The following is a 13404-nucleotide window of genomic DNA, read 5'->3' as shown; positions in this document are numbered from 1 at the left end:
GGGGGGGGGGGGGGGGGAGCAGGAAATGTGTAGGCCTGTGATAGAGGGAGGGGACAAAAGACCCAAACGCATCATCCTCCTCCTCCTCATCATCATCATCAGTGTGAAATCAGCCTCGTTTTTAATGTTTCTCTTGATGTCATCATTATAACCTCCACACATTACAAAGGCCTACAGTTTAAAGGAATTAGATATTTTTAAATTTCCCTCTAACCAGAACTAGATAGGCTTTATTTAGAGTAGTAGATTATCTGTGTTTTATTTATCTAATCTTTATCATTCCATTTATTATAATTAAATTAAGGCTGTTTTCACAAAGGCAGTTCACAATGTTTTAAACAGAATAACCTACCTGAACGTTAGAATTTAAAAATAAGAATTAAGAAGAAAATAAGAGTAATATTGGATGAAAATTAAAGTTGCACTACTCCTACACATTGAGGTCAACATAGACAACATGTGAAAACTCATGTAGGCCCACAAATTATTTAGTGGCTGAGCTTCCCAAAGGCTGAGGAAAACATCAGAATAAACTCTCAAATCTCGTTTTACTGACAGGTCTGTGATCATAACTGAAGTAGTGAGAATGAAAGAAATCGGCTTTCCACGTGTCATGAAAAGTTCATTTAATGTAAAATGGGACGAATGTGTTGAGAAATTCAACTTCTAGTGACTAAAATCTGAATATCTCTTTTTTTTTATTCTGGAAGAATCCCAACAAGTGTTATACATTAAAGGCTTTATGTGATGTTTCACACTTAAATATAATATAAATCAAATATATCCTCTGAAAGTAACTCTGTGAGTCATGACTGTCTACAATGGGTGTAACACCCGAGTCCCACTGTCTGTGATGTTTTCAGAGTTTTCAGAGTCCTATCTTCACTTTGTTTACATCGCCCGGACGGCCGGCTGACTCCTCCCCTCACGTATAAAAGTTGTTTAATTGAGGGACTAGAGAAAAGAAGAATAACATACTGTACTCACTGCTTAACTGTGTTTCTAGATCACGCTCATTTCAGGTAAATTTACATGCAGTGTGAAGATACGAGCATAATAAAGATCGCTAGCATTAGCATGGCAACACAACAATGCAGCGCGAGTTGTTTTGGTTTCATGCTGGTGCTCAAGGGCGACATCTGCTGGATCAAAAAAATCACATATAAAGCCTTTAAGTATCGTGATGATATCATATCGTGAATCCCACCCCTACTGATATTAACACAATTATATAAACAAAAACTAAAGGCGTTCCCAGTCTAACTAATATCATCCAATGAGAAAGAAAATCAGTGTTTAGTGTTAAATACATTTAAAAGAAATTAAGACGTGAATATCCAAAATATGTTATTTTGTATTTTTATTGAATCAGACAAACATTTCTCTTTTTGTCGGCAAAACGCTGACTTCATTAAATAAATAAAATAATCTAGATCACATGTAAATCAGCCTCCTGCTGTATCTGATCTGGTAAACCATGTTGCCTGAGAGACATTTTGGGATTTTGCTTTAATAAATTCAGTGTCCAAAACATAAAAAATGTGCAGCATTCTTTCTGACCCGGACTGCCTCATGCTATAAAATCTTTGCATTCAAACTCGTACTCTGAGTTATTAAATCAACATTTCCCATGCAAACAAGAGGTTTGCACCTACATGCACCGTCCTCTCTCTGAGTATTTAACGAGCAGATGAGTGCACAGCTCCAGTCCCTTCAGATAGACGACATCTTGTTTCAGTCAGGGCAGAACTTTTCACAATAAGGCTTTTCATTTAACATTCAATCACTGGTGTCAATGTCCACTTCATGCATCACCATCTTTTAACATCAAGCTGAATATCTTCACAGTACATGAAGCAGTCCTCAGTCACAGCAGGATGAAAATCCTTTTTCTCCTGCAGCATCTTCAGCTCCTTTCTGGAAGATTTACAACTGAGAGAAAACAACATCTCAAGCATTGAGGGGTTTAACTGCCGTGATTAGGGCACCTTTTGAAGATATCCCAGGTTGTATGCGTTCCACCTCACCTGGGTCTTCTCTGTATGGGGGATGCAGTGTTTTAAACTACAAGGTCCTCCTGCTACTTCTCACTTCCTTCCAGGTCTGTGGAGCCGGCTATCCTGTATTTGTAACATCACTTTGACTGTTCTTAAGTTATGACGCTGGTTCTCACATCAGCTAAATGTATAAAATATCTTCTTATTCTACTGCTAAGAAGAGCATGATCTTTAAATCCAACATGGCCGATGATCATTAAGTGAGGACTGGAGCTTGCAGTACATCCATTCATTCGGGGTCTTCCAAGGCATGCTGAGGTGTGCAGCACAAATCTCTTCACCTCTCATGCCACACGGGTCAATCAGACAACATTCTCTTAAAGAAAATGTTTGGCAGTGGGTTTGGTTTTTAAGAAATTTCACCTGGAATAGAAGTTGTCACAAGAGGAAGGGCACTGTGGAGCTTTTTAAGGAGAATAGTCTTGGGCAAATGAGAAGAAAACTTTTTCTTTCGGGCAGGAAGAAAACATGATTTCATACCCTCCATGGTTTCTCCCTGCACGACCGCAAAACTACTTCTCATCAGTCATAGTGTAATCGTAGTGTAAGAAACTGGAAATCAGGGCAGAGTGGATTGTGAGGTGGAATAAATAAGTTAGTAATGAGTGGCAACTTGATCTCGGTAATGCTTGGAGAGTGTGGGAGTGTAAACTCAGCATCGACAATGATGTCAACAGATCAAAACGGACGAGGAAAGTGACAGGTCGGTGGCTTTGGCAGGGTTAATGTGAGAAAACTAAAGCTGTGCATTGTTTTCCAGTGGGAGGTTTACGTCAGGACTCGAGCCACCTGGGCCTGGATCTCCCCGTCGGGGTGCGAGAGGAGCTGGACCAGTCTGCTGTGGAGCTGGGAGGACTCGTCTAACATGACCCTGAAGAGGCAATCCTGCTTCCGCCTCAGTTCATCGGCCACCTGGGCGGAGGGCCTCCAGGCTTTTAAGTTTCCTGCAAACGTCAGAAGTCGCAGAAGCACGGCAAAGGCTGTCCGAGCATCGAACAGCAGCACGACAGAGGCTGGTGCCTGGAGCAACAAAAAAAGCATCAACATGAGGCCACTCGAGCTGGAAAACAAGCAGCCTCTAAACACAGAAGTGTTACCTAACTCGCTGAGTAATTCATCAAAACATGCAGACTACACCTGCTGGGTGAACTGACATGAGGATGATTTTTCTTTTTCTTACCTGAGCTTGAACGATGTCATCCATCATGTCTGGATTAGAGGACAGATTCACAAGAACTTTTAACGACTGAATCTGAAACACAAATATTAAAAAGTGTTTAATAAAGTCACACAGAAGTTCACATCTGTACTGCTCTAAACTATCTGACATATCAGAATCAGAATCAGAATCAGAATCTGGGTTTATTGCCAAGTACATTTACACACAAGGAATTTGACTTGGTGTATTGGTGCTAAACAATTAACAAGGAAATAAAGCAGAACTAGAAACAACTTAAATAATACAGAATAAGAAGATATTACAATATATAAAATAGAATTTAAAAATGTAAAATGTAAAATATAAAAATTAAAAATTAAATATAAAAAATTAAATATAAAAAATAAAAATTAAATATAAAAAAATAAAAAAATAAAATGCAATATAAAAATTAAATATTAAATATTAAAATTAAAAATTAAATAGAAAATAGAAAAATGAAATAGAAAAAAATAAAAAATAAAAATAAAAATAAAAAACACAAAATGTACAAAAGGTGTAATGTAGGAGCTGTGCAGTGGACTATGAAAAACAATCTTAGTGTGTGTAACTCCTCACAGAGTGCATGTAAGGAAGATACATTTTTATTATGATACACATTTACAAAAGTTTGAAATAATAATAATAATACTAACCTGTAATGCCTCGTTGCTAACAACAAGAAGAGACAGTAGAAGTGTGATGGAATCCTTCAGCAGATGTTGATGTTTTTCTGTGACTGAAAGGTTCGTCATCAGCCTGAGAGCTCCGAGCTGAAGGTCAGAATTCACCGGGGACATCTCGATCAGCTCAAGCACTTGAGGCACATAAACCTACAAGACATATGGCAGTTCATTTTTAAACTGACATGAGTGTCAAGCCAAAATATCAAACTCAACAACTTATCACATGCTATTTGCAGTGCAGTGTTCAGAATCAGAATCAGAATCAGAATCAGAATCAGAATCAGAATCAGAATCAGAATCTGGGTTTATTGCCAAGTACATTTACACATACAAGGAATTTGACTTGGTGTATTGGTGCTAAACAATTAACAAGGAAATAAAGCAGAACTAGAAACAACTTAAATAATACAGAATTAGAAGATATTACAATATATAAAATATAATTTAAAAATGTAAAATATAAAATATAAAAAACACAAAATGTACAAAAGGTGAAATGTAGGAGCATACCATTATTTGTTCCTGGTTCTGGATGTTCATACACAGATTATTTAAAGCATTCAGAGTCTGCACTCTAACTTCTGCAGCAGAGTCAGAGAGGAAGCCAGCGATGATGTGAATCCCTTCATACTCTCGGATGAGATTCTAGATCGTCAGCAAAAGAGAGGAAAATTATAAAAATCTTAAAATCAGACACAACTTCATATTTAAATTCTTTCTATTTAACAAAGAACAGAACAGAGTTGTTTTTACTGTTTTACTGTACCTGATTCACAGTGAAGGCAGCAGCATTTCCTAAAGTTACTAAAATCCGACATCTGTCCGATGGCTTGGTGTTGGTCTGCAGACACGACAGCAGCATCTTCAGGTGCTGTGGGTCCAGGTTGTCAGGTGACTGGTGGATGATGTCACCTATGTAACAGGATAAGCAGATCAACCAAACTTTAAATATTGTTTTTCAGTATAAATGACAGAACAAGAAATAAACCAGCTCAGACATTAGTTAGAGAGTATCTAAACAACTCAAACCATGACCAGAAACTATTTCAGAGTTGCACTTACAGCAAAATGGAGCCACATCCATTTTGTGTCTGAGAACATGTTGTTATAGGATGTATAAGTTAAAGGTCACATATTGTAATTCTTATCAATAAGTGTAAGTCTCAGAGCTCCCCCAAACATTTCTGTTTCTTGCCAAATATCCACTCTGATCCTGTATTTGATCATGTCTATAAACCCCTCTATTTCAGCCCTGCTCAGAACAGGCTGTTTCTGTGTCTGTACCTTTAAATATGTAAATGAGCTGTGTTTGACCACGCCCCCTCTCTGGAAGGGTTCGGGTGTCTTGGTCTTTCTTGCTCCATGTCCTATTGTTTACGGTGAGAAGGCAGACTCAGAGGACAGAACAAACACCTAGCTGTGGGAGTGTCACCCACCTGGGGGAGGGGCTACTGCCCTTTGTGATGTCATGAAGGGAAAATCTCCAAATGGCCTGTTTGAGCACACATTTTCTGAAAAGTGGAGCAGGCAAAAGACGGAGAGGATGGACTTCTCTCATCATTGATGGGTTTGTAGACAGACTAGAGATGAATATTAGTATTCATAAAACATGGTGAAGAGGATTTTGTGACCTTTAACTGAGTTGATCTGGTTCATTTATAGATAGAAATCTCCATGGCCTTGATCCATACTTCCTGCCATTCAGCATCGTCAATAGAGATTCCCAAATCTCCCTCAAGGTTGCTTAGTGGCCTCTGAGGTTAAGGAGGGATTCAGATTAAGGGAGTTGTAAAATACACTAATGCGTTTCTTAGACATCCTTAAAGACGGGACCTGTTTCTACATGTGAGAAGACATTACTGATTATCAATGTAGTGTCTAATGAAATGTCTGATTTTGAAATATCTAATATTGCTTCAGTAGTTGCTGAAATGACAAAAAAAGTGTGACCAGTAAATAATTCCCCCCATCTTTGTTACCGGCTGGCTAAACCACAATTTAAAGCCTGGATCAAGAGAGCCCAGCAGGAGGCCCGGGTTATCCAGAATAGATCTAATAGGAGATGTCAGCCGAGTGTGACCCTCCACGGGCCCAAATAGACCTCCATACTGTAACTGAGCATCAGGTGATGGAATTAGAACAGAGGACCTGAAGTGATTGAAGGTTAGTCACAAAAATAAATTCCACAATGGGGCACCTGGATTAAAGACTTAAATATGTGTGATCTAGAAACACAGTTAAGCAGTGAGTACAGTATGTTATTCTTCTTTTCTCTAGTCCCTCAATTAAACAACTTTTATACACGAGGGGAGGAGCCAGCCGGCTGTCCGGGCGATGGAAACAAAGTGAAGATAGGACTCTGAAAACTCTGAAAACATCACAGACAGTGGGACTCGGGTGTTACACCCATTGTAGACAGTCATGACTCACAGAGTTATTTTCAGAGGATATACAGACGGGGGGGGGGGGGGGGGGGGGGTTGGCTTAAACATCTCCCCCTAATTGTTTGTCAAAAGCACTCCATGCTCTGTAAGAGATGTGAACATGTGGATATGGCCAACTTCAGATAGCGAGAGAGAGAGAGAGAGAGAGAGAGAGAGAGAGAGAGAGAGAGAGAGAGAGAGAGACAGACAGACAGACAATTGATCCTGAGGGAAATTCAAAGCATCCAGTAGCAGGTTACAAAGACATGACATGAAACATTTGTTACAAATTAACCACAAAACCGACGCCCCCCCCCCCCCCCCCCCTCCCAAACATATATATTAACCCAAAAGAAAGATTTAAAGAATACCCATAGACCAGGGAGGGGCAACTTAGGTCACAGCAAGGGGCCACATTCATTTAATTCTCACTGCCAGAGGGCCAAATTGTAGGATACAAAAAACGATTACAGTCGATTATGTTACAAATTTAACTCAACATATACCAGTGATCAAATATTATCATGGACATATTTCTGCTTTTCATGATTTCATGGCAGATTTCATCATGTTTTTCTTCATGTTTCCAAATTAATTGATGTGTAAAAAATTAACCTGAGGGGCCACGTTGAGGGTTGATGTGGGCCGCATGTGGCCCCCAGGCCGCCAGTTGCCCACTCCTGCCCTAGACGAATCAAAACTTAAAATTGTGCAATTAAAAATAGATTTATACAAGCAATGTACATAACCTGTGCAGGGATAAAAATATATGTGACATTTAAACAAGAATCTAAAAAAAAATCTGTAATTAGACCTTTAAAAAGTATTCATACACTATAAATAAGAAATAAATGATCCTGAGATATTAGTTTTTGTGACTCACATTAATATAACATAAGGTTAATATAACATAAGGTTAATGTAACATAAGGTTAATGTAATATAAGGTTAATATATAACATAAGGTTAATGTAACATAAGGTTAATGTAACATAAGGTTAATGTAAAGATGCATTATAGACTGTGTGAGCTCCATTGTTCCTACCTGATGCTACATCCGCAGGTCGGGGACAGACGACGTCCAGTCCGGACACTTTGGCCAGCAGGCTGCCCGGCTTCGGGGTCAGGTCACCGGGGGAACTGCTCCACACACCGGGACTGTCACTGGGGACACTTTTCTTGTTCCTCTTGACGCTTACCTCGCTGATAAGTTTGTAAATCCCGTAGGAAGCTCCAGCTCCGGCAACTAACCCGAGCAACGCTCTCATGTTGCCGATCCTCGGAGTGACCCTTCCATCGCCCATGCTGCTGCAGCCTCGTTAGCTAAGCCCTGCTAACGCTAAGCTAACAAGCTAACGCTTAACAACAGATGATGATTTCAATCAAATCGTGTCACAGCAACAGCTAGCGGACCTGCTGGATAAAGTAAACTAGCAGTGAAGACAGCCAATAGACAACACTACACAGCCCGAGCAGAGCAATTTTAGCGAACTCATTGTTGTGGGAACTGGAGAAGTTTGACAACAAGCCACAGTTGTCAACACTGATGTTACTCTCCGGTGTGTTCCGGGCTGCTCGGGTTGCCAGGTTGGACCGGAAAAAGTAACTCAGATAAATAAAACATCCTTCTCACAAATGTAACACTAAATACTAAGCAGACCTCCAGCTCAAACACAACAACACTGCAAGAAGCCTACACAACATAAATACATTATACCAGAGATAACAGATTAGATCACAGAAATATAATAAATTACTCATCATCACTGCTCCTTACAACTCTGTTTCTGCACATTTACATTTAATCTTTAAGACTAGTAATATTAAGTTAAATCCTGGTTGTATATATTCCCATTCTTAGTTTTGATATTTTTAGTGATTATTTACTTTGTATTTAATATTATATTGTGTTTAAATTTACTCATATTGTGTGTTTGGACAACCTGCTGTTGTAACGCCACAATTTCCCAGTTTGGGATCAATAAAGTAATTCTGATCTATTCTATTCTATTCTTACAAGGTTTAAACACTTGTTCATTGCATATTTGAGCTAACTTAAATTATATTCCTCTTATTTATATATTCTTGAGTATCCATGGTCCATCTAGGTCATCATTATAAAGCCCCTGCAGCCTCAGCCCTGCATTTCATTGTAAATATAGTAAAACAATATAATTTCCAATGAACCAATAGACCTATTAAAAACGTACAACGGAGGATAAGGGCCATGTTTATTTTTTTTATTTTTTTTATTTCGAGATTAAACTCATAAATTAACGAGTTCGAGACCAGCCTGCTCAAAATGATGAAAGTAGAACTCTATTTTCCTCTGCAGACAACTTCCTACAAGTCAGTGTGGTTCTTCAGTCGGAAAAGCCAGTTTCTTACAGTTTCTTATGAGAATAAAGTCGTAAATTTAGAAGTTTAATCTTGTAAATTTACGACTTTATTCTCGAAATAAAAAAAATAAAAATTTTTAACGTGGCCCTAATCCTCCGTCGTAAAAACGTATTTTAAATAATTGTACAAACTTTTTTTCTGAATAAGATTTGACAAATTTTCCATCATAGCTGTGACAGAAAAATTACTGAAATATGCCGACCTGGCAACACTGCAGGTAGGCAAAACCTTAAGGTGGGTGATTGCACCAAAGCTTTTGTCACACAATATCAGCTCTCAGTAAATTAATACTTCAAACATTTTGTTAAATGTGGGGTTCCAAAAGTGCCCAAAATAGTTCATGTATTATTTATTGTTTGTCTATTAAACTCCTGACTTTAATTCTGGACCCCATGACGTAACTGTTGCCCCCACATCTACACAAAGCCTTTGTTTTAGCTCTGGCCAAATCAAACCCCAAAACAATTAATCCTTTACATTTGACAACACAAACAGAACTGCCCACCTGACGGGCAAGAATGCTTCCTACTGCTGCACAACACAGAAGAAGCCTGGGTTATACCTCTGCTTTGAATGTTCTGTAGCTATTCCATACGCCTACATGCATGTGCCAAATGTGGACACTTTAATTTTACTACAAATCTATATGTGTAGATTCACAGATTAGTGACACAAAGGGCAAAGGTGCCCTCCTGAGCAGCTTGCCTTTGCGTCATTGAAGTAGATCGTAACAGTGCTACTTCCAGCCTGTACCCACTATTTGTGTTCTTTTAATCATAGACTATAAATATTAATGGCCTGAGTGACATCACCTATCTGTTACGGCAGGGGGCTCTGGAGGCTCATGGGCAGCAGCTGCCTTGCTGGAAAATCTGTCTCAGCCTAACTTTCAGTCAACTTAATGACAGGCTGAGAGCTGGAGCTGAGGAAGGTTTTAAGCCTCCTGATGAACAGCGTCACCACGTCCACCTGTCCACCTGTCCACCTGTCCTCCTGTCCTCCTGTCCACCTGTCCACCTGTCCTCCTGTCCACCTGTCCACCTGTCCACCTGTCCACCTGTCCTCCTGTCCTCCTGTCCTCCTGTCCACCTGTCCTCCTGTCCACCTGTCCTCCTGTCCACCTGTCCTCCTGTCCACCTGTCCACCTGTCCGTCAGGTCAGCCTCCTGCCTAACTATTCTAACTCGCATCGGTCATAAACTCAAAACGGATGCATTATTAAAAAAAAACCCTTCAGTGTTTGCCCATGAAGACAATTATTAATCAAACTAATATCGTTTTTGTACCAGGCTGTAGACATGTTAAAATGTTTGAATGGGGTGTGTATGTGACTTCTACGGAAGAGGATTAGGGCCACTGAAAAAAAAAAAAATTGGTTCTGATTTTTATTTTTTTTATTCTGACTTTAATCTCAGAATTCTGAGATTAAAGTCAGAATAAAAAAAAACAAAAAAAAAACAAAACCAACATTTTTTTTGTTCAGTGGCCCTAATCCTCTTCCGTAGACTTTCGGGGCTCTTGGAGCCCGACACTCGAAGAACTGCAGTTTTTTGCGCTTACGCACTGCCCTCATTTTTCAACATCAGAGGTTGCCGCCTGGTTTTAATAAGGGCTTTGTATTATTGGCATTTTCACCAGAGGCAAATGAAAATGGACACTTGCAGTGTCTACAAAACGTTGATTATACTGGTGTGTCCTGTCTTGCTATACTGCAGAATTTGGAAAATAGCTGATACCGTTGTAAATGTTGTAAATGCAGGAAAAACGATGCTACCCGCGGTCACAGGGCTTGCGGTTCGGTTGAATCAACGAGTTATGGGAAAAAGAAAGAAAAAAAAAAGCCAATGCTGAAGTGACACATCCTACAGTTCGTCTAATTTGTCAGCTTGAAGCTAGCTGCAGAAGCTCCGGAAGTCACATACACACCCCATTCAAAAAAGCTAACTGGGGGACGGAGCTACAGTTAGCTTACAGCAGAAATTAACATGTTTTAAACCTGGTTCAAAAGACAAGTGACATCACGCCATTCAGGCTTTTATTATTATTAAAAATCAGAATCTAACGTCACCTCAATGTCAGGTTTTGACATCAGTCCCACGTTAGAATCTGACATCAACCAGCTTTTTTTCTTATGTCAGCCAAAGTCAGATATTAATGTCTGCTAAATGTTGGGCTCTGATGTTAGATTAACGTAAGGTTTTGGTGTCAGCCCAATACTGGGATCTGATGTCAGCCCAACATCAGGTTTTGCCATCAACCCAATGTCGGATTTTCACGTCAGCTCAATTTTGTAATGAGTCGGATTGTGACATCAGCCCAGTGTCAGGTTGTGACATCAGCAAAATGTGGGAACCTGAAGTCAGCACGACGTCGTCAGTCTAACCATCAGCTGATGTCAGCTGAACTTCAGGTTTTAAGATCATCTTTGACACAATTGAGTGTAATTGTTTAAGCACTAAGCTATGGTTTAGCCCCCCTAAGGGGACTGTTAGACTAAAATATATTGTAATATATTGCAACAATAACTATAAAGTAGATTTTCAATATAATCTGCATCTGTCTTGTTTTTTAACAATTATAACATTTTACACATCAATACATTTTTAGTAAAATATTGAGAAGAACACATTTTATTATAGCTAACCTAAAAATAGACTGCTTTATATAACTTGTCTCTAATTTACAAAAGTACAGTTTATTTTAAAATGTAATTTACAAATTCAGCCATACAGTTGAATAAACTGTAATACTAATATCCCCGATAAGAAATGTTCTTAAGGCCATCTTTTATAGTCTACATGTATTTTTATATTGACATTAATGACTCACCAGATATCCCCTAATCAGATTTAGCCACACTTGTCTTGACCCTTAATCTGGAACAGTCCTCAAAGTGGGCGTCCCGGTTTCAGCTCCAACCTTTAACACTTTGCTGCATGCAATTCCCCACTCTCTCCTCATACCAGTTACAGACTCTATCCACTGTCCTCTTTCTACAGTAAGGCATAAAAGACTAAATTTAAAGTAACGCCTTAAAAAAAAAAAAAAAAAAAAAAAAAATAGAACCATTTTTGGTATTTTTTTAACCAGAGTTTTAAAATTTAACAGGCAAAATCTGACAAAGGCTTGAACAAGCTAGATACAAAATACAAAATAAAAGTTTCCTTCCTGACTTTCCCAATCACATGACACTCTTCAGAATGGTAGTAGAGTAGACCAACTAGTTTTGTCTTTCCTCAAGACGAACACATGATGGCTCTCTTTCTCAAGTTTTCTAAGTTTAGAGAGTGACCGTCTTGAAGGTCTAAATGTAAAGGAGCAAAGATTCAAAAACTCTGGAGAAAAGTCTAACATGTCGTCCACTTCCATTAGTGACTCTGAAATATAAGTCAATGTAAGCTTGTTTATTAAAAAACAAAAAACAAACTACAAATTGTTCATAGTATATTACCACTTTGGGTTTGTTATTGCATCATGAGCTCTAACTGTACTCAGATAGTAAAGTGAGTTTACTCCTCTTTTAGCATCACCAAAAGAATTAAGCTTTAGAATGGTAAGAAAACATGATCTCTATCAACTTGTGTTTTGAGCTCTGAGTGGTGGTCATTACAGGCACATTTAAAGTCTTTATATGTGATTTTTTGATCCAGCAGATGTCGCCCTTGAGCACCAGCATGAAACCAAAACAACTGGCGCTGCATTGTTGTGTTAGCATGCTAATGCTAGCGATCTTTATTATGCTCGTATCTTCACACTGCATGTAAATTTACCTGAAATGAGCGTGATCTAGAAACACAGTTAAGCAGTGAGTACAGTATGTTATTCTTCTTTTCTCTAGTCCCTCAATTAAACAACTTTTATACACGAGGGGAGGAGTCAGCCGGCCGTCCGGGCGATGTAAACAAAGTGAAGATAGGACTCTGAAAACATCACAGACAGTGGGACTCGGGTGTTACACCCATTGTAGACAGTCATGACTCACAGAGTTATTTTCAGAGGAAAGACTTGATTTATATTATATTAAGTGTGAAACATCACATATAAAGACTTTATAGATATTTTATATTTAAAACAGTACACGTTTTTGCATGTATTACATTTGTTACTGATACAATTCTCCACTTCACTTGTGTGACTGATGACTCAGTCTCTCTGTGGGTTGGCACTATTTTATTTGTGTGGGCTGTTGCAACAACATGCTCCAGTCAGAGCACTGCGGTCAACACAGATGCTCTTGGATGTTCTCAGATGCAGATTTATTACAACCAGAGGTGGCATAGCCTTCACGTTGGCGGCTCCAAATCTGTAAATCAGTCTACCCGTTAACATCAGAACTGCTCAATCCATTGAAAACATTAAATCCTTACTTAAAGGGATACTTCACCCATCTGCATTAATCTTTGTATCATTAGAAACCTGGTAGTATTTTTGAATGGTCGTGCATCCCGCCCTCATTTTCCCCTGAGATGTGAAATCTTTGTATTTCTGAGTCTGTAAAGGAGCTTCCAGTGACGCAGAACGATGATTATTGCGTCACTGGAAGCTGTTACGGTTAGCGGGGTGAAACTACAACGCTAGTTCCTCATATTTTTAGACCACTGAAGCTACAGACCAATCAGAGATCAGTGGGTGGGAACTCAC

General features: G+C 39.0%; 2 protein-coding genes across 2 annotated transcripts in view; one reads left to right on the top strand and one right to left on the bottom strand.

Moving 5' to 3' along the window:
- LOC132972342 (membrane-associated guanylate kinase, WW and PDZ domain-containing protein 2-like) overlaps positions 1-13404 on the top strand; it is a 212363-nt gene that overhangs the window by 144957 nt on the left and 54002 nt on the right. The window lies entirely within an intron of this gene.
- On the bottom strand, positions 1346-7953 carry armc10 (armadillo repeat containing 10). Its single transcript, XM_061035131.1, has 6 exons — positions 7410-7953; positions 4708-4853; positions 4452-4586; positions 3912-4088; positions 3238-3309; positions 1346-3077 (listed from the first exon to the last, which is right to left on the bottom strand). The coding sequence occupies exons 1-6, from the start codon at positions 7666-7668 to the stop codon at positions 2826-2828; spliced, it is 1041 nt and encodes a 346-aa protein (XP_060891114.1). The 5' UTR covers positions 7669-7953; the 3' UTR covers positions 1346-2825.

Source organism: Labrus mixtus, chromosome 4 (assembly GCF_963584025.1).
Source record: "Labrus mixtus chromosome 4, fLabMix1.1, whole genome shotgun sequence".
Classification (NCBI taxonomy): domain Eukaryota; kingdom Metazoa; phylum Chordata; class Actinopteri; order Labriformes; family Labridae; genus Labrus; species Labrus mixtus.
The sequence above is the reverse complement of the archived record's forward strand: the minus strand, read 5'-3'. Positions and strand labels throughout refer to the sequence as shown.

What these genes read in the sequence shown, in the direction of transcription:
- armc10 (XM_061035131.1), bottom strand. Translation starts at nt 7,668, where the DNA reads ATGGGCGATGGAAGGGTCACTCCGAGGATCGGCAACATGAGAGCGTTG. An exon ending in CTGCCTTCACTGTGAATCAG is followed by an intron (nt 4,587 to 4,707) that starts GTACAGTAAAAC and finishes CTGACGATCTAG; the next exon opens with AATCTCATCCGAGAGTATGA. An exon ending in AGAACCAGGAACAAATAATG is followed by an intron (nt 4,089 to 4,451) that starts GTATGCTCCTAC and finishes TATGTCTTGTAG; the next exon opens with GTTTATGTGCCTCAAGTGCT.